Genomic DNA, 23,364 nt, shown 5'->3' on the forward strand with positions numbered 1-23,364 from the left:
CAGTGGATTTCCCCCCTTCCCTCCGAATATAGCTCTATTTTTGTCCCATAAATAGATGTAACATCATGACGCAAAACAGGCTTTCAAAAAAGACAAACGCACAAACTCATCTCCATAATCCCTCAGAGGAGAAGGTATTTAAACCTGAGCACAGAGGTGATGCTGACACACACACAGCTCCCTGTCTGATCTCCAACACCACACACACTCTCTCTCACTCTCTCTCTAACACACACACAGATGAAGACGGACGGTGTGGTGCCGGCGGCCCCGTTCAGCGGGAGGAAGCAGAGTCTGATCGAGGACGCTCGGCGGGAGCGCAGCAGCTGCTCGGCGGGCTCCCCGGGGCCCTCGAGGTACGGAGACGGCTTTGTGTTCGAGGAGAAGGACGGCAGGGTCACCCTGAACGTCCTGTTCACACTCAGCAATGAGAAGAACGCAGGATTCTTCAAGACGGGCAAGATATTCGAGGTGAGACTCAAATATGCAGCTTTCAGGTCAGTTAATGGAGAAAAAGAAGGAATATGACAGCACAAATACACAGAAGTATTACTGAAAATAAAGTACATGTAGCACAGTTATGCAGATAAATGACACGTGTATTTTTGCATTATTGCGCTGATGTTGTATTAGTCAGTGATGGAAAGTAACCAAGTATATTTACTCTGAAGTACTGTTCTTAGACTGGGTACTTGTACTTAACTTGAGTATTTCCTATCTTTGCTACTTTATACTCATTTAGGGGCAAATATTGAACTTGTGATAACTTCAGTTACTTGTTACTTTACAGATTGTTTTCTGCATCAGAGCAACATTTAGAATAAAAAGCCCATAAAGAGTCATTTAAATGAGTTAATTAAGTATTAAACATTACATTATTTAAATAATAATCAATTAGAAATATACATACATGTTTTTCCTGTTACTTCTACTTGTACGTTTGATACTTAAGTACATTTATTGCCAGAAAATTACTTTTGATACTTGAGTATAATTAATATCAGATAATTTTACTCAAGTATCACTTTTTTTTTTTTTTTTTTTTTTTTTTTGTTGGTAACCAAGTACAGTTACAGTACAGTTACTCAAGTACTGTACTTGTGTACAATTTTGAGATGTAGTTTACTTACTACGTTTATTTGATAACAATGTGGTGCAACTTTAAGGTTGTTTAAAACAAATATATTATAAGAAAAACAAATTTTATATATACATTTATAATCTGAAATATACCTCAAATATATGATTCATCTTTGTAATAATAACTTAACTACCTGCTCATTATTTAAATTCTCATATTCACACTTTGTATGTAAATAACAATTTGTGCTTCAACCGACCATAATGATAACAGATGCATGATGTAAACAAACCTTTGATGAGACAGACTGAAAAACACAAAAGTAGTGTTTTTTTGTATTATTATGATATTTTTTGACACATTTTTATTTCCTTTCTAGACGTTTGAGGCGAAACTCCTCCACATCGAGAGTCGACCGGGCAGGAAGACGAAGAACAGCACGACAGACCTGGAGTTCTTCATGAGGTGTGAAGTTCACAGCTCCGACCTCGACGTCTTCATCAACACGCTGAAGAGGGTGGTCGACGACGTTCGATCAGTGCCCGAGGAAAAAGGCAACTACCTGATTTTAGTATTATCATTCATGCTTTATGATTACTGGGACATCATTTGCAACATTACAGGCCTTATTAGATGTTATTATATGATAATAACATGCAGCCAATTACAGGAGCACTAATTACTTTCTCTCCCGTCACAGTTCCCTGGTTTCCCCGCCAGATAAAAGACCTCGACAGATGCAACATGTTGATAACCAAATTTGATCCGGACATGGACCAGGAGCATCCAGTGAGTCTTTACACACCTACTGCACAATGTTACATTCATTTATCAGACAAAAAACTGTTTGTTCGTGCACAAATTACTGGACAATATTTGCTGTAAAATGATATAATGTGTTTCTACAGTAACCAGACACAGTTTTACTGAGAAAATACAGTATTTTTATGTTAGATTGCATAATGATACTATCTGTACTTATTTTAAATATACAGAATTACAGTAATGTTACCATATTTTTACAGTAATGTACTGTGTTTTCACGTTAACCCATCCAGATCTTGCTTGTTAGCATGTTAGCCTGTACTCTATATTGTTTATTGAATGTTTTTTGTTCTTCTGCAGGGTTACAGCGATCCAGAGTACAGAAAGAGACGTGCCTTCATCTCCGAGCTCGCCTTCAGATACAAACAGTGAGTCAGACGTTTAAAAACTCTTCATGAAGCAGATGAGTATCCTCCAGATGTCCTCTTATAAAAACCTTCTCTTTGTCACAGAGGAGACCTGCTGCCCACCGTGGAGTACACAGCAGAGGAGGTGTCCACATGGTGAGAATGAGTCCTGCACGTTGTCGATGCAGATTGGAGGGTGATTAAAGTGCACAGATGTGATGATGTGATGACGTTGTGTTTTAAAGGAGGGAGGTGTACCAGCAGCTGAGGAGTATCTACTCCAGCCTGGCCTGCAGGCAGTTCATGGACGGTCTGCAGCAGCTGGAGAAGGAGTGTGGCTACGGAGAGGACCGCATCCCTCAGCTCAGAGAGGTCTCCGCCTTCCTGAAAGGTGACGGAAACTAAATAATTGGAATACATGGATGCTATTATGGGCTCAGAAAAGGAGGAGAAGTACTGTATGAGAGAATTTGGACACTAAAAGATAACTTTTAAATAAAAAAGGGAATTTACGAAGTAGTCATACTTGAGTAAAAGTGAAGATGTGGTGTTAAAATATTACTTAATAAAAGGGAAAGTCACTCATATGAATAGTACTCGAGTAAAAGTCTTAAAGCATCTGATATTAAATGTACTTGGGTATCCCTCGAGTACAGAACTTGAGTAACTGTACTCAGTTACTTTTCTCCTTCGTGTGTCTGACGATGTTTGTGCTCGTTTTCCAGAGAGAACTGGTTTCCAGCTGCGTCCAGTAGCCGGCCTGCTGTCAGCCAGAGACTTCCTCAGCAGTTTGGCCTTCAGGGTGTTTCAGTGCACGCAGTACATCCGTCACTCCTCGGCTCCCATGCACTCGCCTGAGCCGTGAGTCGTCGTTTTTTTAGAGACTGAACTTATTAATTCATGTATTCAGCCGCTTGTCCTCGTACTGACTCAGCTCTTCTCCAACAGAGACTGCTGTCATGAACTACTGGGCCATATTCCCATGCTGGCAGATAAAGAATTCGCCCAGTTTTCACAGGTAACTATCCTGAACTGCACTCAGTGTTGGAAAAAGTACCCAAAAGTTATACTTGGACATCCTGTTAAAGGAGCTCTGTGTAATATATTGTAGTAATTCACATGTATCAATCACTTTTTTATTGGTCGCACGTGACGTCGAGTTGGGATGGAGACTCAAAAATCTACTTTTCTTACAAATTGGACCTTTAAAGCATCTTATATTAAATGTACTTGAGTATCAAAAGGATTTTTTCTGCCAATAAATGTACTTTACTATCAGAAGATTATGTAAAAGTAAGTACAAGTATGTGCTGTAAACTGTGTGGATGATTATTGGATCCAATATTCAGAATTACTTTTCAGATTACTGGAATAAAGTAATTTAAAAATACTAATATTTTGGCTCTGATGCAGCATGAACTCTGCAAAGTAACTAGTAACTAAAGTTTATTTGGATACAAATATTTGCCTCCAAAATGCAGTGGAAGGAAATGGAAATACTCAAGTACAAGTACCTCAAACCTGTACTCAAGTAAATGTACTTGCATTCTTGATTTGTGTGCAACAACCTTTAATATAAATCAATTTGAACACTTTCAGGAGATTGGACTCGCCTCGCTCGGCGCTTCAGATGAAGACATTGAGAAACTGTCAACGGTGAGTTTTTATTAATTAATCTATTTATTTTATGTCAAACCTTAAATGAGACAATTTTAAAGCTACCCTTAGCGTTTAGCATATCCAGACGTGAATACCTTTGTATTGTTGTCCTTAAGGCACAAACTACAGTAGCCCTGAAGGTCAAAACACAACAACTTTTCAGAAAACACTACATTTCATTTCAGAAACTGTAAAACTTACACATCAGATGTTGAAAGACCAGCAGGCTCTCTTCACTTTCATGGATCTTCAGCACCATCTAGTGGCTGAAGCGAAGAACTGCCCATTATATTTAACCATTATATCTTTTTTCTCATTGTGTTCACAGTTGTACTGGTTCACGGTGGAGTTTGGCCTCTGTAAGCAGAACGGCACAGTGAAAGCTTACGGTGCTGGACTCCTGTCATCGTACGGAGAGCTTGTTGTGAGTCTCTACATTCAAACACACACATTTATCACTACATATTCATTAAATGCTCAGAGTCCTCACAGTCTTTGACTTGTCCTTCCAGTATGCTCTGTCCAATGAGCCAGAGTACCGTCCGTTTAACCCCGAGGAGACAGCAGTGCAGCCGTATCAGGACCAAACCTACCAGCCGGTTTACTTTGTGTCCGAGAGCTTCGAGGACGCAAAGATCAAGATGAGGTAACTGGTCATGCTTTAAATCAAAACACGGAGTAAAGTGGTTCTTGTTTATTTCCTCCTGAACATTTGTGACCTGATCTGAATCGATGCATCTGTTAACTCTCGTCCACAGGAGATACTCTGCAGCCATCAAGCGGCCGTTCGCAGTCCGCTACGACCCCTTCACCTGCAGCGTGGAGGTTCTGGATCAGCCCTGCAAGATCCAGAACGCTCTGAGCCAGATGAGAGAAGAGCTGAAGACCCTTCACAGCGCCCTGGAGAAGCTCTGCTCGTCTTAAGACCGGGAGAAGATGAACTCCAGGGATGAGACAGTCAACACTGAGTTAATGATGGCAGTGTACATTTCTGCAAAACCACGGACATGTTGAAACTTCACGTTTCTTTAGTTTAGGCACAAAGATCCTGTTCTGGTTGACCTGGGTCACAAACCAGAGGTCGACCGATATGTTATTTTCAGGGTCGGTAATGATAATTAGTAATCAAGGAGACTGAAAACTGTTATTTAGAACAGATAAACATAACCAGTGTTGGAAAGTAACTAAGTACAAGTTACTACTACTTTCATATCATTTTGAGGTACTTTCCATGTTCTGCTAGTTTATGCTTCCACTCTACTACATTTATTTGATAACTTTAGTTACTAGTTACTTTGCAGACTCAGATTATTCAGTGTTGATGGCAGTAATAGAATGTAACTAAGTACATTTACTCAAGCACTGTACTTAAGCACAATTTTGAGTCACTTGTACTTTCCGTTTTCTGTACATACACTTCAATATTGTAATATTATATCTTTCTACTCTACTACTTTTATCCGATAACTAGTTACTTTGCAGATTACATTCTGTATCAGATCAAACGTACCACATTTTTAGATTCATTTCATTTTATTGTTAATTGGACAAAAACAGCAGATTCTGGGCCGATAATTTGTTTATACACATGTAAATAAATGTATAATTTACTATTACTTTACTACTTTTGATACTTCGTACATTACTTTAAGACTTTTACTCGAGTACTATCTATTCCTCTGGGTGACTTTCACTTTTACCAAAGTAATATTTTAACTCGATATCTTTACTTTTACTCAAATATGACTTTTGGGTACTTTGTCCAACACTGGTTGATCAGCTGTTACTTGTGACGAGTAACCAATCAGATAATGTTGTGAACTGGACTACAGACAGAGGAGGCTGCATCAGTGCCAAAGTTATTATTAGCTATTATATCGGCAATCAGACACGGATCAGACACAGATTATTGAAAAAATGCTGAATATTGTCTCTAATAATTGTCGCCACGTCTCATTAAAGATGAGACACTTACAAATGTTGAAACCCAGTTTTTCTCTCCTCACAATGCTATCGTTAAGCTCTGCTTAGGTTCAGGCACATAAACCACTTGGTTAGAGTTAGGAGAAGATCATATTTTGGCTTTAAAAAACTGTTCTGATTGCCACAAACACGGCTGAAAATTGTCCCGAGGTCGCCTTAAAGATATCCATTGGTATCACCCTTACAAATGTTGAAACACTGCGGTTCATCGTCAGAAACTATCCAGTTGTTTGACACTTACAAATGCTGAAACGCACATGAAAGTCAGGTAATAAACATGTTCTGTGAACGTGATATGACCGGTTTTGTGGAGATGACATGTACAAATTTTAACATGCGTGTGGTTTGCAGAGACGTACAAAGCGACGGACATTGGGCCTGTGTAAACATCGTATACGAGATCTACTATTAAGAACATCAGATAAAGAAAATCACAGTGTGGTCAGGTTCGTGAGGCTCCACAGGGCATGTTATTTGTGTGTATAATGTATCATGTGAAGATGATGTAAAAAGAAATAAATGTTTATTTTCATGAAGAACTGAAACGTCAGTGTTTGACCCTCCAGAGAGACATAAAGCAGGAATAAGAGACCACTGGACCACTACAATACAAGACTTTCTCGGACATTTTCTAGCTTTTTAATTCCAAACCGACTATTTCCATTTGGAAAAAAAATCTTGGAACCCATTTATCTTCATGTGTTATTAAGCAAAGGGAAGGAGCTAATTATGAATGATTTAAGTATCATGTTCCCTCAGCTGGTCAAGGCCAGAGCCAGCAGTGAGGCCCAGCACATCAGCCCGGGCCAGGTCACCGAGACCTCACAGTCAACCACAGCACGGTCCGCAAACGCTGCACTGCTGACAGACGCTCTTCTCTCTTTATTTCTCTTTCTTCTTGCGATTGAGAATTTGGCCCTCGGAGGCTTTTGACGGACGTCCAGCGCTTTGATCTCCACGCAGGCGACAGTGCATATCAAAGCTGCGCACGTCAGAGCTTTTATCCCTTTCAAAAAAAAAAAGAAAGAAAAGACAAATCATCTCCATCTGCAGGACTCGTAAAGCATCCCCACCATCGACGCGAAAAGGCTGGCAAACCCTCCCATCAGCCACCTTGTGTTGGGAAGCGTTCCCGTCCCATAATTCCACTGTACAGTAAATCAAGCCCTCGCTCTGGCCTCCCAAGGAAACCCTGTGTTTGTGGAGTAGAAAAAAAATTGTGTGCGAGGAGGGAGCGAGGGATAAAGCAAGTGGAGGGAAAGAGTGATCTACTGCTTGACAAGTTTGCAGGGACACACACATGCATGCACACACTCTCTCCAAGCAAAAGTCAAACACTTTATAATTTTCTTGTATCTCGTTCTGCATCCAGCGCCCTCAAATCCACAAATCCCCATGAAACCGCCGCCAGGATCCGAATGTGCTGAGCGCTAAACAAAAGCGGTGTTGCCGCAGCAACAGGGCGACCAATAAGGCATCCAGCTAGATTCCTGTGCCTCGCGTACTCGCCGCTCACACGCTGTATCGTCCCGACTCCAACCATAAGTGTTTCCTTTATTGATGTCAGGGCCCTCCCAGCCCTACGCTGGCTTGGTTGCCTCCTCCGGGCTGGAAAAAGGGTCATGAGGTTCACTTTGCCCTCAGGCCTGAGAACTCAGAAAGAAAGACATGAAGTAAATCTGGTGATTTAATGCCTGATAAAGAACTAATAGCTCTGTTCATTTATAGCTCAGTTGCAACCATTTTTCTTTCACTTTAAGCTATCTGTTTAAAACATTCAGCCATTAGCGTTAGCTATACAATTAGCTTTTTGTTTTTACTTATGTCTCAAACATTTAAGCTACCAACGACGCTAACCTACATGTATTTCAGGCGTTAGCCATTACTTTTAGCGATAACGTTACATTATTTTACAGTTTATCTATTACTTTTGGCTATTTCAACCATTTATCCATTACTAACAAGCCAGCTAGTTTGCGATGAGGCTCAACATTTAGCCAAGGATACGGATTGATGGATGGAGCTTCGTGTTGACAAAGTAGAATAACTACTGCAGGTACGAGGCATTTGAAGGTTTGTTTTTTCAGTTTGTACAAGGCCAGGCTAGCAATTTCCCCCTGCTTCCAGTCTTTATGCTTAGCTAGGCTAACTCCCAGCTGCAGACGTCTTATCTCTTCAAAGTCTCGGAAAGAAATCAAGTAAGTGTATTTCACAAATGTAGAACTATTCATTGATTAAGAACAACTTTTATATCCATCTAGAAATCCCTTTGGATGGTGTTTTTTCTCCAGGAGGACACTTTTAAAGCTAGCTTAACACATTTGTTTAGCTAGCTCTTTAGTTTGTTTGCTCCACTTTGGTTGCAAATGCTTTTTGAGTCATTAATAACGTACACGTAATTATGTATGGGTTATAAAACACACAAGGTGTTCATAAGTCAGTTTGAGAGGCGTTGGTGTGTGTTTTAGATAGCATAGCGCTAACTGACGAGCTACCATCTTGCCAAGCTAGGATAAACTGAGGATGGTTTTAATCTCTTGTTTCATCTCAAAATGTTGATTTATTCCTTTAAAAAAAATCCTTTTCTGAAGACAATTCAGAAATGAACTTTGGTTCAGATGCTTTGCAGCACTTTTACAGACGTTGAGTGATCTATCGTCGGTATAAAAGGTCGCGCTGGAGGAGAATAAACACCGATAAACCAAATATTTCCCTTTTTAATGACCTGTGCCTGAATTACAAGGCATTAAGTTAAGCCACTGGTTACCTTTCCGCATTAGAAAGTGATACTGACCAATCCATCGTGCAGCTGTCACAATCTTCGTGGCAGTTTGGACGATCGACAGACTCCAATCAAAAGTGGTGATGGAGCACTTTTCGATTGACTTTCTTCTGCTCATCACGATCAACATAATCGCTTCATTCTGGGAAAGGCATTGCACAACAAACCAGCCGTGAGATTAAATCAAACACCGGCCTCAAAGAGCTTTAATCTCTTTCTTTGTTTCCCTTCATATCATGCTCCTCATTATTTTTATTTGCTCTCTTTTTGTTGAGCCCGGGCTTAAAGTTGGCAGGGCCGCAGAAGAATTATCTGAGAAGGGGGGAGATTAGGAGAAAGTTGGTGAAGGCTGTCTGATCCCTCTTTCATCCATTTCACGGTTTGTTATTAGTCCACACACCACATGAGATCAAGACTGTTTGTGAGGCGTAATAGCTTCATTCAGGTTACATCAAAAGGCCCAGGGCAGTGACATCTGAGGACGTGCTTCCAGGAAAAAGACTCTGTAAGATCTCCAAGATGGATCATAATGTTGGTGAAATCTTGCAAAAATCTCGATGCTGTTCTGCTCATCAGCCATCAGATGGTGTCCTTGAGTCACTGGGATTTTTTTGTAAAGCCGCTTCATGACTCATGATTCTGAGGAAAGTGGTTCAGTTAGTTGAGTCCAGGATCCTTTCCTGTGAGCTTTTTTGGAAATCACTCAGTGTGCACGGATGAAAATGCCAGCTTCTTGCACCTAAAGCAGCGCTAACGTAGAGAGCGGAGACCACATTGGAGCAGGAGAGCGGTAGTATGTTATGCTTTGTGGACGGCGGTTAACGCGTCCCGTCCAAGAAACATACGAGTTTGATGAACTGGTTTGAAATAGTGGAGGTCTCCACGGCCTCTGCTCGCTCTGTGCTGTCGTGCAAATGCATCGCTGTACAGTGCAAGCTAGTGTTTCAGCCATTTACAGCGGAGGGCCAAAAGACTGAGACCTACGGAAGCCCTGAGGGGCCAAGTGAGAATTTTTTTATTTTCTGGTGATCCAGAAATGACTTGAAGAACTGGGGCGAAAAAAGGTTCCTTCATTTTTTTTTTTCCATCTGTGAAAACAAATGAAAAGAAATAATTTTCAGGAGAATTTTTTCCATGTGTGAAACTGAGTGAAAGAAAAAATGGAGGAGAATTTTATTTTCACTCGGTTTCACACATGAAAAAAAAAACTGCCTGAAAATATTTGGATCCATATTTCCGCATGTTTTCTAAAAAGCTTGTTGCCCTCACAGCTACCGGTGAAGCCAAGCGAGACACGTCCACGGGACAAGGGAGAAGCTTTCGCCCAGGCGCAGTTAGTTGCTGTCGGTGACGAAGGAATGGTGGAGGTCCGTGCAGGACTGATTTGGCTCCGAGCAGCGCCCTCTAGTGGCTGTATTACGCTTAACATCCTATGTGAAGGATGCATGAAAGTACGTGGGCAGTGACGGTTGTATCGTTTCAAACGGAGAAAACCTTAAGACCACAGCAAGACTTTGCTGATTGGAGTCTTGTGCTCTTTATTTAGCAAACTCTGTATCTGTGATGAAGTTCGGCTATGTTCAGACTACCGGCCTAAATCTGTTTTTTTGGCATATCCAGATCGTACCTAGATAGAATAAAATAACTTCATCGTCCAGCCGAAGCAGGAAAATAGTCTTTGGTCTCACCCCGGAAAATACTTGATTTCATCGAGTCTAGATGGCAGAAAAACACATGAAATGTGGACAATCCTGATGTCTACTGACGATCTCGCTGCTCATTTTGGATTTCAAAGCGTCACAACGATGATTAGACCACTGGCTCTTTAATTTACTCCCCGAATCCTCAAACCTTCTGATTATTTCAGCTTTGCATGACAATAAAAGAGATTCTCAATGTGGTCTCAGACTTTTGGACCCCGCTGTATATTAATAAAGCACAATAATCTGCTCTGTTATACGAGTATGAATGCGTGTTCATCCAACGCTCTACCCTTGAGGATTAAGTACATCTGTGGAAAACAAGTGATCAGCTGTCACCTCCAAATGATTCACGATCGAGTTAATTAAACGAATGCCCTCTGCAAGCTTAGCGGGCGTATGGCTGCTTTGAAAACGGAGATGCTGGTGCTTCACACATGGCATTCCTGTGATGGTATAATGAGTCCTCGTTTTACCGGAAGGCATTACAAGTTTCAGCCCAGCGATCCCGTCTTGTTTCGTGTTTGGTTTGCGGGGCATCGATAATTATTCGCCGAGGTAAGGTGATGCGCATCTCTTCGTCTCCGTGCCTCCTCGTGAACCGCTTGCTTTGCATGTGATGGAACTGGAGAAGACCTGAAATGACCCCGGACTCCGACGCTTCCCAAAGCTTTTCCTGTGATAACTAACCCTCTACACTTTCACCCACCCGCCCGCCCCCGCAGGGTTCGTCTAACTGCTGGAGCCCGGCCAGGCCTCCTAGTTTTTCCCCTCATCCGAACCTTCCTGTGGATTTTCTGTGTACCACAGCAGGTGGATCAGCCCGTACAAAGATATACTCTTGATATGATGCAGAGTCGGCAATTGACAGTGAGAACATTGAGAAAGCGCGAGCGAGAGAACACCTGTGGTATGATGATCATGTTGGCAGCGACTCCTTCGATGCATTCCTTCATACTACAGCCCTCTTGGCAGGACATGACAGACAGCTGATGTAACGCACTCTTAAGAGGGAAAGAAAAACGAGCTCCTTGTCGAGCCCCGAGCGGCCCTCTGTTTATCTGTAGCTGACCCGAGAGGGTAGTCAGAAATAATAAAAAGAACAAAGCTCGAGCGGACTCGGCGGATACTCAGAAAAATATTTTATTGAACATCAGAAACAGAACAGGAACACACAGGACCATCGTTGAAAGTGCTGTACAGGTGTCTACATTTCGGTCATCCAAAAGCAAAGTTTCCTGTCGCCACCGATCACGCAGAGCGGGAGCGTCCGGTGCCAGCTCAGGCCGGATCCCACCGCGGCGGACCCGATCATCACCGGCTGTAACGACATTGGTATACAACATGAGACTGGAGCCGAAGAGAACATTTAAAAAGATCTGGAGCGTGAAAAGCATCTGACTGACCTGTGGGTGGCCAAGATGGTGGATCAGTAACTGACTACAGATCTTTCCTGGACATCCGGTGGTGGCGAAGAGGTTTTCGTTGGCTCGAGACCACCTGAGGAGAAGATCTCTTTTAATATAATCACATAATTAAACCAAAATCAACTAAAACACGTGTTTCTTGGTGGAAATGGGTGAAAACCAAACACAATAAGCCTTCTTACTTGAATAACCGTGCTTTGTCTATGTGGGCTGGTCTTTTTTCCTGAGGGTAACTGCAAAGAATACAAAAACAAGATTTAAGCACCATCCAAAAAATCAATCCATCATGCAGCAATCATAGGTAAATAACCTGAGTTACCTGGAGCGTGTTATGTCCCAGATGAGCCAGTTGTTGCCCGCCACAGCGCCGACTTTGATCGTGTTGGTGAGGCACCAGTCGGCTGACATGAGCGGCGACTGACCGCAGTCCAGCGACAGGATGGCCTGCTGGGTCACCAGGTCGTAGAAGCGAATCGTTCCCTTCTTCTCCGCCACCATTAACTGGAGAGGAGAGACGGATCATTTAAACAAACGGTGTATCTACTATCATCCATATATTTCACGTATATTTGCCGAATTAACAAGAAGGCCCAAATAGTTCAGAATTTGTTGTAGACAGTGTTTCACAAAGTTCATTAAATATCTCTTAACACAACAACTCACAAAATTCTGCATTTTTTTAAGGGAGCCTGGTAGCTTTCTCCTCAGGTGACAAGGAAGTTGCCTTTATTGGTTAATGATTACTGTATTTGTAAAAGTTAACATGATTACGGTCACTAAAATGTTCTCATCGCATTAAATTAATATATATGGTGGTATCAGTTGAAGCTGTAGACAGGGAGGCAGACAGGCTGGTACAGCGATGACGTGACAAACTTGATTCTCTTTTACGAGGAAAGAAACAACTTCATGTTTTGCATTTAATGCTGAATTTACAAGAAGACAGAAATTATTTTGAATTTGCTGTAGCCGTCTAAAAAAGTTTCTTAAGTTTCTCCTCATGCTACAACTCCTAAAATCACGCGATTTGTTAAGGGAGTCTGGTGATACTGCGGTTACTAGTTCCATGGTTAGCTGAAATAGACGACCCCTGTAGAAGGTCTAAGCGATCAGATATCGAACGCGTCCTCAATGCCTCTTGAGGGCATTCACACCTGTACTAAGAGCTGCCCATTTGTGATTGGATCGCTCAGGATTGGATGTTAAAACCAGGTCTGAACAGGGCCCGCGGTTCTTATACCTCACACCTGTCATCTGAAGGTCACGTGGCTTCACTTCACCTGACTACATGACTGGAAAACAACCATGTATTTTCATTTAGACAACTCAAGAGTTTGACCTTTGAATATGAACATGCACCTGAAACAAACCCCCTCCTACCTTGAAGGCTTCCTCTGGGTGCCAGCACACACTGATGCCAGGAGAGCGAAGTCTCAGAGTAGTGTTTTCATTTCCATCCAGGTCCCACACCCTGTTTTTAAGGAGCAAGATAAAGATAAATAGCAAAACACAGGACTTATAATCAGCTCTCATTAGTGAATTTACAAACTGATTCGAGTTGATGTGTGAACCAACCTTGGCCTAAAATCAAAAACAGGATCCACTACCTCCTAATTAATAACAAAGACGGGGTTTTAGAGTAGCTCCCAAAATAGCGCCGGTATTTGAACCGCCCTCGGATGCTTACATAATATCTGAAAGAATTCACCTTCCCGAGGTTTCTGTTTATGTTGCGCTCCATCTAAAAACAGAGGGATATTTTTCATTGTCGAAATGGTTTAAGTGTGACACACGTACCGCGGATATAACGTCAGAAGTTTTCTTTCAAAAAAGGCATTCGTTGTTTCTCCTCCTGATGCTTTCGTGACAGATTCGGGCTCAACTTTTCCATAAATTTGCGAATATCCTGCTTTTAATGTGGGCAATGATAGACGACATGTTTTCATCCAAGCTCGTGTTTTCTCCTAATTGATTCAACTCCTGCTGCTTGTGCGCAAGTGATGTACAGGGTCTTCCTGCTTTTCCAGGGAAAAAGAGCTCCTTTCTCAGATCTGGGCCCTGAGCTGTTGAAGACAGACCGACTTATGCTGGACTCCTCTTTCAGGGAAAAACGCCGGCCTCACATTACATTGAGCTATGATAGCAAGGGCAGGGGGTGGTGGTGGTGGTGGTGGTGGTGGGGGGAGAACATCACCCTCGCCTGAGTCGGCGTTACGCTCCACTCACATTACAGCAAATGTTTCGCTGTGGGCGGCCCGCTGCCATTCATTTTCTGTGGAATATAGCGAGGGCAGCTGAATGCACGTCAATTGAGGAAGAGCAGCGGCGAGAAGTTGAACAGCATCCTACTTTGTGCAAATCAAAACAGAGAAGACACAGAGAGAGAGAGAATCAAAGCTCCTGCGAGGATCATGACCAGTCTTCATTTGAATAATAGTCGATTTTAAAGCCGAGTAAGACCTATGATAGCAAAAGCAGCTGAGAAACACCACGGATGTAATGGATCACTTGGATGGAGAGAACTGCTGGTCCTGAGACCTGGATCTATGGTTAACCACATCTGAGCGGTCCTGAACTATACAAAAAGGTGGGGACGGGGGCAAAGGGGTGGCTGCAAGTGTTTCTGGGAATATTAAACAAAACGCTTGTGAAGCATGGGAAGGCGCTGACTGATGAGGTCATGCAGAAGACATCATCTAATAAAGCCCAAAAAGTACCTCCAGAGACCATCTAAATGTCAAGTGTGTTGTTGGAGAGATTGATGTCCTCAGCGGTGCGGTGTAGGGGAGGATATGCCCCGTCTCAGATGAAGACCTCAGTAAACACTCAACTTTTCCTGCTTCATCTCCCCTGCAGCAGGATAGAGCCCTGTCGAAACTCTGGGTTTCTTTCCTTTGCCCATGTGCAGACTCAGCCAGAGCCTCCACCATGGAGCATGAGTGAGGCCGGGGAGAAAAAAAAAAAGAATAACCCCCAGACCACACCAGGAAAACAACGGCTAAACCCTGTTCTTTCAGACCACTAGCCAAGCAGAGCTCAATTGCACGCTACACCACCAACGGCCAAACTGTGGTCAACCACTCTGCCCTTCAAATGGAGAGCACCGGCTCCCCAAAAAAACATAACCTTTTCCAAACGAGGTGAAAGACATGAGACACGAAAACACGCGTGACCGCCTCTGATAAAACACAGTGTAATCGCATAACACTACATCAAGCAATAACACTTTGCTTCCATGTACAACAGAGTTGAAAAGGACATCTGAAGTCCAGTATTGTGTTATCTAAGTGAGAAAACAGCGTGGCCAGAGAGTTACGGTTTGTCAATGTTTCCCATAAGTGGAGGAAACGGGAAATGCCGTTAGCGCTGTGTGATCTGATTTATTGTAGAGAGCAGAACAAATAATCGAAGGGGACTGGAGGGAGAGAACGGGAAGAATCGAATAATATAATCCCATCACAGAGCCTCGCAGGGTCGCCCTGGTCGAGGTGCACAATGTCTGCATCAGCATCTATTTCAACACGACCTGCTCAACAACAGATTCTCATTTGAGTCTGACAACCACGTAACGTTATCTGTTCTGTACTGTTGGGAGCATTAAAGAGTTGAGAGTGAAACCGTTTGACCCTGAAACACCTGGTGAGTTCAGGGACCCCTTATCAGGCCTAGTAAAGATAATTCCCAGCCAAGGACACTTCAAGGCCCGGGGATACAGTACGAGGAAGGATTGTGGAGTAGCTCAACTAATTAAAATTAATAAAACTATATATAGAAATTGATCTGATTAAAAAATATACATCCATATTTGTGCTAATTAAGGAAAAACACATCAATAGGATTACAAGTTGGTGTGAAGCTGATCCACCATCTACTACCAGCTAAGCAAGGCTGTTGGGATTGAGACTGGATGAAAGCTAGTTAGCAAGCTTCAACTTTAGCTAAAAGTAATGGCTGAAATGGAAAGTGCTCGTTAAAAGTACTGGATAAATGGTTGCGATAGCTAAACATAATAAAGAAATTACAAGATAACTAGTTATTGAGAAAATAGAAAGCTAAAGTGGATAAATGAAAGAAAAAACAGCTTAACTTGTAAACAGTTGAGTTAAATAGATAAATTTAATAGATATATGTTTGAAATGTTAAAGAAAAGTAATAGATAAAGCTTCTTTAATAACAAAGTGTTATATAACACCCGGCTTTTAATCTATTCAGAGGAACATATTCAGAAAATGACGACCTGTGTCACGTGTGAGCGAGCTGTGGGGGTACGTCAGTCCAAAAAAAGAGGTTAGGACAGAAGATATAATTGAAGCGTGGATGAGATATGAAGCCGTTGTAATTTGTTTCCCCTTACACAACATCGGAGATTGAGGAAGCGAACGGATTAACAGCGAGAACAGAACAAAAACGCTTTGAACCATAAACATAATGCAGCAGCAGCAGGTGTGCATCGTCCCGAGTTCATCTGCGAACTCAGTCAACCCCAAATCCCCTTTATGATCTGCAGTGTGCCCCTGTGATCTCTAGATGGCACATTTCCCCACAGGCAGACGGGCCTCGACTCCACCTATACTGACACCGTGAGCTGTTTAGACTACATGAAAACCCAAAATGTAAACTCCCCTGAGGGACCGTCGGAGTCTGGTTCCCCACCTAGATGCTGCGGCGTCAATTTGCATGTTGGCTGCAGCAGAGTTTCCCACAACTGCAGGGGACCGTGTTGACAAAGCTAAGCAAACTTATAGTAGAGGCACCGCTGCCAAACCTAACAGAGTGATGGAGAGGTCAGGAGTCTATACATGCAGGAATACACTTCCTTCCCTCCCCGTTTCCTCCTCTCATATTGAGGGCTCAGTTTGTGTGGGCTGACTGGAAGGTCCTCTCCTGTTAACTTGATCTATCCGTTGTTCCGCCTCTGTCTTCCTCCCGCGTCCCATATTTTCTCAACATGACAGAATTTAAATCTTTCAGCAGATGGAGCGCACTCCTGTTTTCTCTGGCCGGTCAGCTGAGGCACGGGAAGAGGAGAGTGGATGGGAGTGGAGGAGACTTGTTCTACTCGATCTCAGACCTTCTGATGCGGCAGGAAAAGGACGACCATCGAGCCCGTCAAAGTGTTTTACAGTGACAGATTAACTAGCTGTCGAGTCTCAGATAAACAGTGATGAAAGATAGATTTGACCCCGCGTTCAGATTAACTTCATACAGCATATTCTGTGTCCCGGGGCCGGATAGCAAACCAAGTGAGGCAGTGGAACATGTATTCTGTGGCTACCTGGCTGTGGATGCTAACGTTATTTATGAATATGCCAAATGGGTAAAGTTGGAATGATTAAATTACATTTTGTGTCCTGATCATTTTACTGGTCATACCTTTATTAATGTTAGGCAACAGTTTTTGCATACAACGGTGAGCTTTTGTTGCATTTTGGCCGGTTGTTCACCTGACACAGTGTTCTGGGGGCCTAAAAAATGCAAACTTTTAAAACTTTGAGTGTAATCTTTTGAAAACGCCACGCTTAGCGTCGTCGTGTAAACTGGAAATACGCAACTCCGGCGAAAACTAGTGAAGACACGGCGCCGCTTCACTCATCTGTGTTACAATTTCAGCCTAACAGCCACACACGAATAGCAGGAAAACAAGAAAAATGGCCGACTATCGCCACCTGCTGGCCTGGCCTGCATACTACAGCGTTTTCAATCGTTTTTGCGGCTTCGTGTGCACAATGAGCATTTTCACATCGTTGTCATATGAACTTTTCCGTTTTTAGCAAAACTGTTGTCATGTAATCGAGGCCTAAATATGAGCCAGTAACAACTTAACAAGGATTATTTTCTTTTAAATCAGTGAAATGATTGAGAATCTGAGATGACGATAAACACAATTCTTTTATGTAAACAGAATATCTTTGGTTTGAGAGGCTGGTCGGACAGAAGAAGCCTTCTGAACATGTCATCTTGGATTTTCTAACATTTTACTTTTGCAACAATTAGTTGAATAAACAATCTGCAGATGAAACGATAATGAAAACAGTTGCTGCTGTGGTCTGCAACTTTTGGGTCAAGTCTATAAGTTTTAAATTAATCTGAAGAAGAACAGGGCTCAGTACTGAACCACATGTGTGCATGTTCCAGGAGAACCAGCCTGCTGATGCAGAGGGGGTTGTCCCTGAGGTGACCCTGGCTACCGACACACTTTTTCCCTCCTCTAGCATTAATTGAAAGGGAAATTTTGGGGACCTTGTTATGGGTCCCCCTTAGAGAGGAAAATCTTTCTGCAGCTAATTGGATTTCCATATTTAACCAATTAGCTAGAAAAGCTACAAAGCAGCTCTGTGCTTACGCACGGTCACACCGGAGCATGTTGTGCTTAGCATCGTGTTTCACTGTGGAAACACAGTCAGGACTTTCTGCACCATTAACAGAGAACAGAACTGAAAATCAGAAGCTGGGAACACACACACACACACACACACACACACACACACACACACACACACACACACACAGAGACACACACACACAGAGACACACACACACACAGTAAGAAAACGGTTTGGACCTGCAAGTGTGGTCATCACTGACGGAAGCAATTTGTTTCCCCTCTGTGGGCTCGAACACCAAATGGTTAATGTAGCTGGTGTGGCCCTCCATCACCTAGGCAACAGCACAGAAAACAATATGTAAACAAAAACAGTTAAATGAGCATTTTTCTTGCAAACTCGGGCTTATTTCACTGACTGCGGGCTCTTACAATCTGAGCGCACGGCTACATTTCCTGTATCACTAACGACCAAACGTCAGCGCTTAGTAAAGAAAAGTCTAACGGCGACTGACAAGCTCGGTTCTGGCCAATGTGCTCCAGATGTTGCTCTACCTTGACTTCATGCCTATCCTGGAGATCAGAAGTCAGCAGGCGTAGCTTTCTGTCAGCTGCGGCGGTGCAAAATCTGCAAAAAAAAAAGAGAGAGGAAGAGGAAAAGAAAGGGAGGATGTAAAAATAAACAAAGAGAGAGAACATCAAAACAGAGTCGGACTGTATAGACCCAGTGACAGATGAAATCTCTTCTCTGCGTTCATGCCTGCAGCCTCCCAGACTGACACCTCTGGATGAGAGCGTCGGTGTGTGTGGTAGAAACTTGGACGGCGATCAGTGGAAACGCTGCCAGGGAGATTCTAATTGCAAGCTAAGATAAACAGGGAGAAAAACAAGATTCCTCACGCCATTTACGCATGTCTCTGTTCGAAAAAACCTGAGGAGGACTTTCCCTCTAATCAGTCGTACTACACACCAGTGCCTGCAATTATTCACACAATTACACTAACTCACTTATGACAAGAAAAACACACACATATCACCAGAATAAACAGACAGCGGTTCACACATTTGCAGTCGCAGGCACAGATGGATTTGGCATTATGTCACTATAAACACCCTTAACGTGCTTCAGGGTATTACTGCTACAGTAGATTAGATTATATTAGGATAGGCCGTCTAAACCTACAAATTAGTGTTGTACTTTGGAGTAAAGCATGGAACACATTCTGGCTCGCTGTACCTTTTCTTTTCTTGAATGTCGAAGCTATTCTCTTTATTTTTCTGCGATAATCTTGCGCAATACGATAAAAATCTAAATTAAAAAGGGAAAGTCCGCTGAATTTGAGCTTTGCCGTTGGAGAGCAATGTGAATGTTTCAACACAAGACAGAAATGAGAGACCACAGTTGAACGGTTCCCATGTGGTAACACCACAAGGTGCATATTGAATTTCTCCCACAGGGATCAATAAAGGTACGTCTTATCTTATCTTATACCGACAAAGACCTGAAAACACGAGGTGAATACATGTTGTGTGGAAAAAGGAGAACAATTTCAAAGGGGGAGCATCAACATTTCAATCTTTTAGTGTTTCGCTATATACACTGCGACATTTAAAGTAACAGTTCAACACCCCTGGTACATTTCTTTGGGGCTACAGCCAGCAGCCAGTTAGCTTAGCACAAACCACCTCTGAAGCTCACTAATGAACACATTATATCTTCAATGAAGAAACGTCAAGCTGTGGTTTTCACGCTGAGTAACATGATCAGACAAGACTTCAGGTGAATAAGCACATTTCGCCAAGTGTCAAATAAATCCTCGGTACCCAGTGGCTGTATCTTCAGCTTGTAAATGACTGGGAAGCTGTCGAGGGTTCATATCACTGTCACTGTACTACTGACCCCTACTGGTTGGTCACGACATCAGAACAGTTGAGGGTGAGATCACATGAACTTTCGCATGTTTTGCCCTCCCGAGACCCTTTTTCACCAACAAAGAACAGGTTCTGATCCAATTTGCGCACATAATTTTGAACTGTTTGGAGGATTTTGACCAGAAAGAGAACATCACAACATGATAAGTTAGTGCCATAGAAATAGCAGGTTTCCCTTTAAGTGTGACTCTAAGTCGGTGTTTCCCACACATATACTTTACTAGTGACCGATTTTAGCATTTTTTTTAGTTTTATTTGTTGTATCCACCATTCGTCTGCATTCGCTTAATTAGTGGACACTCCTCGCTCTACCTCTTCAGTTTAGCTTTAGTTTTGTTTACTCCTCGTCTATCTTCCCCCTCATTTCCTGTCAACTCTCTGAAGGTCTGTTTTTACCTGTTATCTTCAGAGTTTTGTGTTATGTGCTTTTGTTCCTGCCTGGAAGAGACTCATAAATCTGTGTATGTGGTGGAAGTCAGTCGTTATGTGTCTTTGCAGGATTCAGTAATCCTCCCATTACGCGCGGCTGTGGTGGATGGTGGCAGCGCTGCAGCTTCGAGCCCCCCTCTCCCCCCCTCTCCCCCCCTCTCCTCCCCTCTCCTCCCCTCTCCTCCCCTCAACTCTCTCGCTCTCTCTGGGCCCCTGCTTGAGGCAAGCCCGTGAGAACGTTGTACTTTTCCTGGAAGGCACGGCTACGTGCAGATCGAAGGGAGGGATGGAACCTGAGTGGGCAGTCATCAGCGCAATAACATGTGCGCACGTCACAGGGCTGGCTCGAGGGCCCTGCGGAGTAAACCACAGAAGGCCAGGAATTATCGCTGCCTTTCCTTTTCAATTACAGAAAGCTTAAACACCTCCGGAGGGAGCACCGAACCTTCCCATCCACTGCTCCAATTAGGAGGAAACTCTTGCTTTCTAACAATCCACAGTTAGGTTACTTCCCTCCTGTCCAAGGCCACCTGAAATAACTTGGCTCACATCCTGGCAGCTGCAGTGTGTGACAATGAGAGGCGGTTATGAGTACTTTCACACAGCGTGGCTGCTCTGCTTTCTGCACAACTGCCTCTTGTTCTGGTCAGAGGAGTGTTTGTGAATAATCACAGCGTTTGTGTTTAAAGACAGAAATGTCAGGTTTCTGATGTGGGAGTGAAAACGTGGCCTCCTAATCCCATTACAATGCTCTGATGACCTCTTACATAACAAGAGGCCCACTATCAACACCATCTTATATTAAAAACACAGTTATGGTAATAAGGTCATTACTTCAACTGACTGATGACTGAGCAAATATGTCAGCACACTTTGCATGATGGATGGAGGGCTGAGCTGCTCGAGGGGCATGTCCATCAAACTGTAACACTGAACCTCCAACTGATGTGTGTGTGTATGGGGTGAAAATGGAGGGTTGCATTGGTTAAAAGCATCTACCGAATAAGACGCTAACAAAAAAAGTTTTGTGAGGCCATGCAGAATGCTGAAAGCACGGTTTGAAAAGGTGTAAATCCATCACGATATCCCCATTGGTTTGTAGACTACTGTTTTGAAGCTTGAGTTTGGCATCATGGCTGTTGTAATCTTGGTTTTTTGGAGCCAGTTGGACCATATTTAGACGAGAGGGTGAAGCTGGGGAGGATATCCTAGCGACTTGTCCATCTCAAGGTAGCCATGCCCTCAACTGAGAATTAGGGTAATTTTCTCATAAGGTTACACACAGTCAAGACTTCTTTTTGAAACCAGTTGAGCCGCCCCCTGCTGGCCATTAGAGAAAACCATGCTGTCTTCCACCATGCAACGTCATGAGGTCATAATATCCTGTGCTGGACACAAGTACCAGTACCTGATAGTGGGTATCCTGTCCAGCCGGGACTCGGGGCTCCAGGCGAGAGCATCGACTCGCAATTCATGATGAAAAGCTCGAAGAACATTAAATTCAACACCCTCAACCTCCATATCCTCCTCCTGTGGGAACAAGCATGTGGTCAGAAAAAGATAAGACGGGTGATACTTTAGGTAACCGAGGTCATGTGATATTGCATCTCTCTAACCTGGAACTGGCAGGTGCCCACTACCACATACTGGTTTCCACCGTAGGCCAGGAGAGAGACGGGGGTCCCAGAGCTGAAAGGACTGAATTCAACCACATGAACGTAGTCTTCACACGGCACCGTGTAGGTGGGACTGCGGCTCGAGTCCTCCTGCATTGTGTGTGTGTGTGTCCTGGTAAAGCTGGATTCAGATCAGAGCTTTCCTCTGTAATACATGACAATAAAAATAATGTTAATCAATGTGAAAACAGAAACATTTGGTAGATGAGTCTGTTGATACTGAACAAAATCGGACATTAACTTTCGCCAAGGAACACTGATATGACAATATAAATCTGTCAGAAACTTTGCATTATCATATATTTGGTTGTATTAGATCATTTATTTTTGAGAGTTAAAGTGCCTTTAATTGTCATTCAATAACTGGATTAACTAAAAACAGCCATTCTTGCCTGGTTATTTTAGTCAGAAAGAGTTTCTCCTATTTACTAAGTAACAATATATCAACATCACGATACAGAATTGCCTATTTATGATAGAAGACTGCATCTACAGACTATGGTTGTACTGTCCATCTATAGTGGAATACAACTGTGGGAATTTATATGAAGTTTAAAAAAAAACCAATGCTATCGATCAGCTTCACCTGCCATAGATCAAATAGCTCCTCAACCTCTGAGGAGCACAGACACTTAAATCAGACACCCTCACAAGATGTACATGCACTGGATTTTGTCAGGATGCTTGGAGAGAACGTTAAACCAAACCTCATTGAAATATCTACTTATTTTATATATACCAGTTTACACAGAGACGTGTAAAGCTATCAGGGCACAATCATGGTATTATTACTAAACTATATCGATCATCCTTCAATTCGGCTAAAATCAAAACACACAAAGCAGTGATTTATTTGAGATATGTTTAACTCGAGGTCAGCTGAGGTGAAGTTGGAGCTAACACCGATATTCCCACAATACAGCAACGGAGATCCAAGAGAAATACAGATGCCGAATTTAGCACAAGACTACTGACTGGTGAATGGTTAAATAAAGCTCTTAAATTAATAGGATTACAGTTGAACCAGGCAGTGTTCAAGCACCTAAATAGAAATGGGTTGAAAATACACAGTTGAATATGGGCTATAAAGAAACAAGGCGATCTATCACCAACTATATTGTGTCCTCATCTTATGTGAGCTCACGTTTTATCCACAGCACCTTGTTCATTTACTTCACGTTCACCCTGTGTCACCCGGCAG

At 42.8% G+C, this 23,364-nt stretch overlaps 2 protein-coding genes across 2 annotated transcripts; one reads left to right on the plus strand and one right to left on the minus strand.

Moving 5' to 3' along the window:
- The first annotated feature begins 108 nt into the window (after positions 1-108).
- Positions 109-5,841, plus strand: th2 (tyrosine hydroxylase 2). The gene is made up of 12 exons (XM_084346541.1): positions 109-471; positions 1,461-1,635; positions 1,782-1,870; positions 2,207-2,274; positions 2,359-2,409; positions 2,499-2,644; positions 2,979-3,114; positions 3,202-3,271; positions 3,853-3,909; positions 4,241-4,336; positions 4,425-4,558; positions 4,671-5,841. Exons 1-12 carry the CDS (start codon positions 241-243, stop codon positions 4,834-4,836), a joined length of 1,419 nt encoding a protein of 472 aa, XP_084202667.1. The 5' UTR covers positions 109-240; the 3' UTR covers positions 4,837-5,841.
- Positions 5,842-11,504: 5,663 nt separating this feature from the next.
- On the minus strand, positions 11,505-22,298 carry nup37 (nucleoporin 37). Its single transcript, XM_084345586.1, has 9 exons — positions 22,104-22,298; positions 21,896-22,017; positions 18,682-18,754; positions 18,367-18,461; positions 13,185-13,275; positions 12,124-12,305; positions 11,987-12,037; positions 11,784-11,877; positions 11,505-11,698 (listed from the first exon to the last, which is right to left on the minus strand). The coding sequence occupies exons 1-9, from the start codon at positions 22,257-22,259 to the stop codon at positions 11,585-11,587; spliced, it is 978 nt and encodes a 325-aa protein (XP_084201712.1). The 5' UTR covers positions 22,260-22,298; the 3' UTR covers positions 11,505-11,584.
- Positions 22,299-23,364: the final 1,066 nt, after the last annotated feature.

This window comes from Pagrus pagrus, assembly GCF_965226575.1.
Source record: "Pagrus pagrus genome assembly, chromosome: 23".
Classification (NCBI taxonomy): Eukaryota; Metazoa; Chordata; class Actinopteri; order Spariformes; family Sparidae; genus Pagrus; species Pagrus pagrus.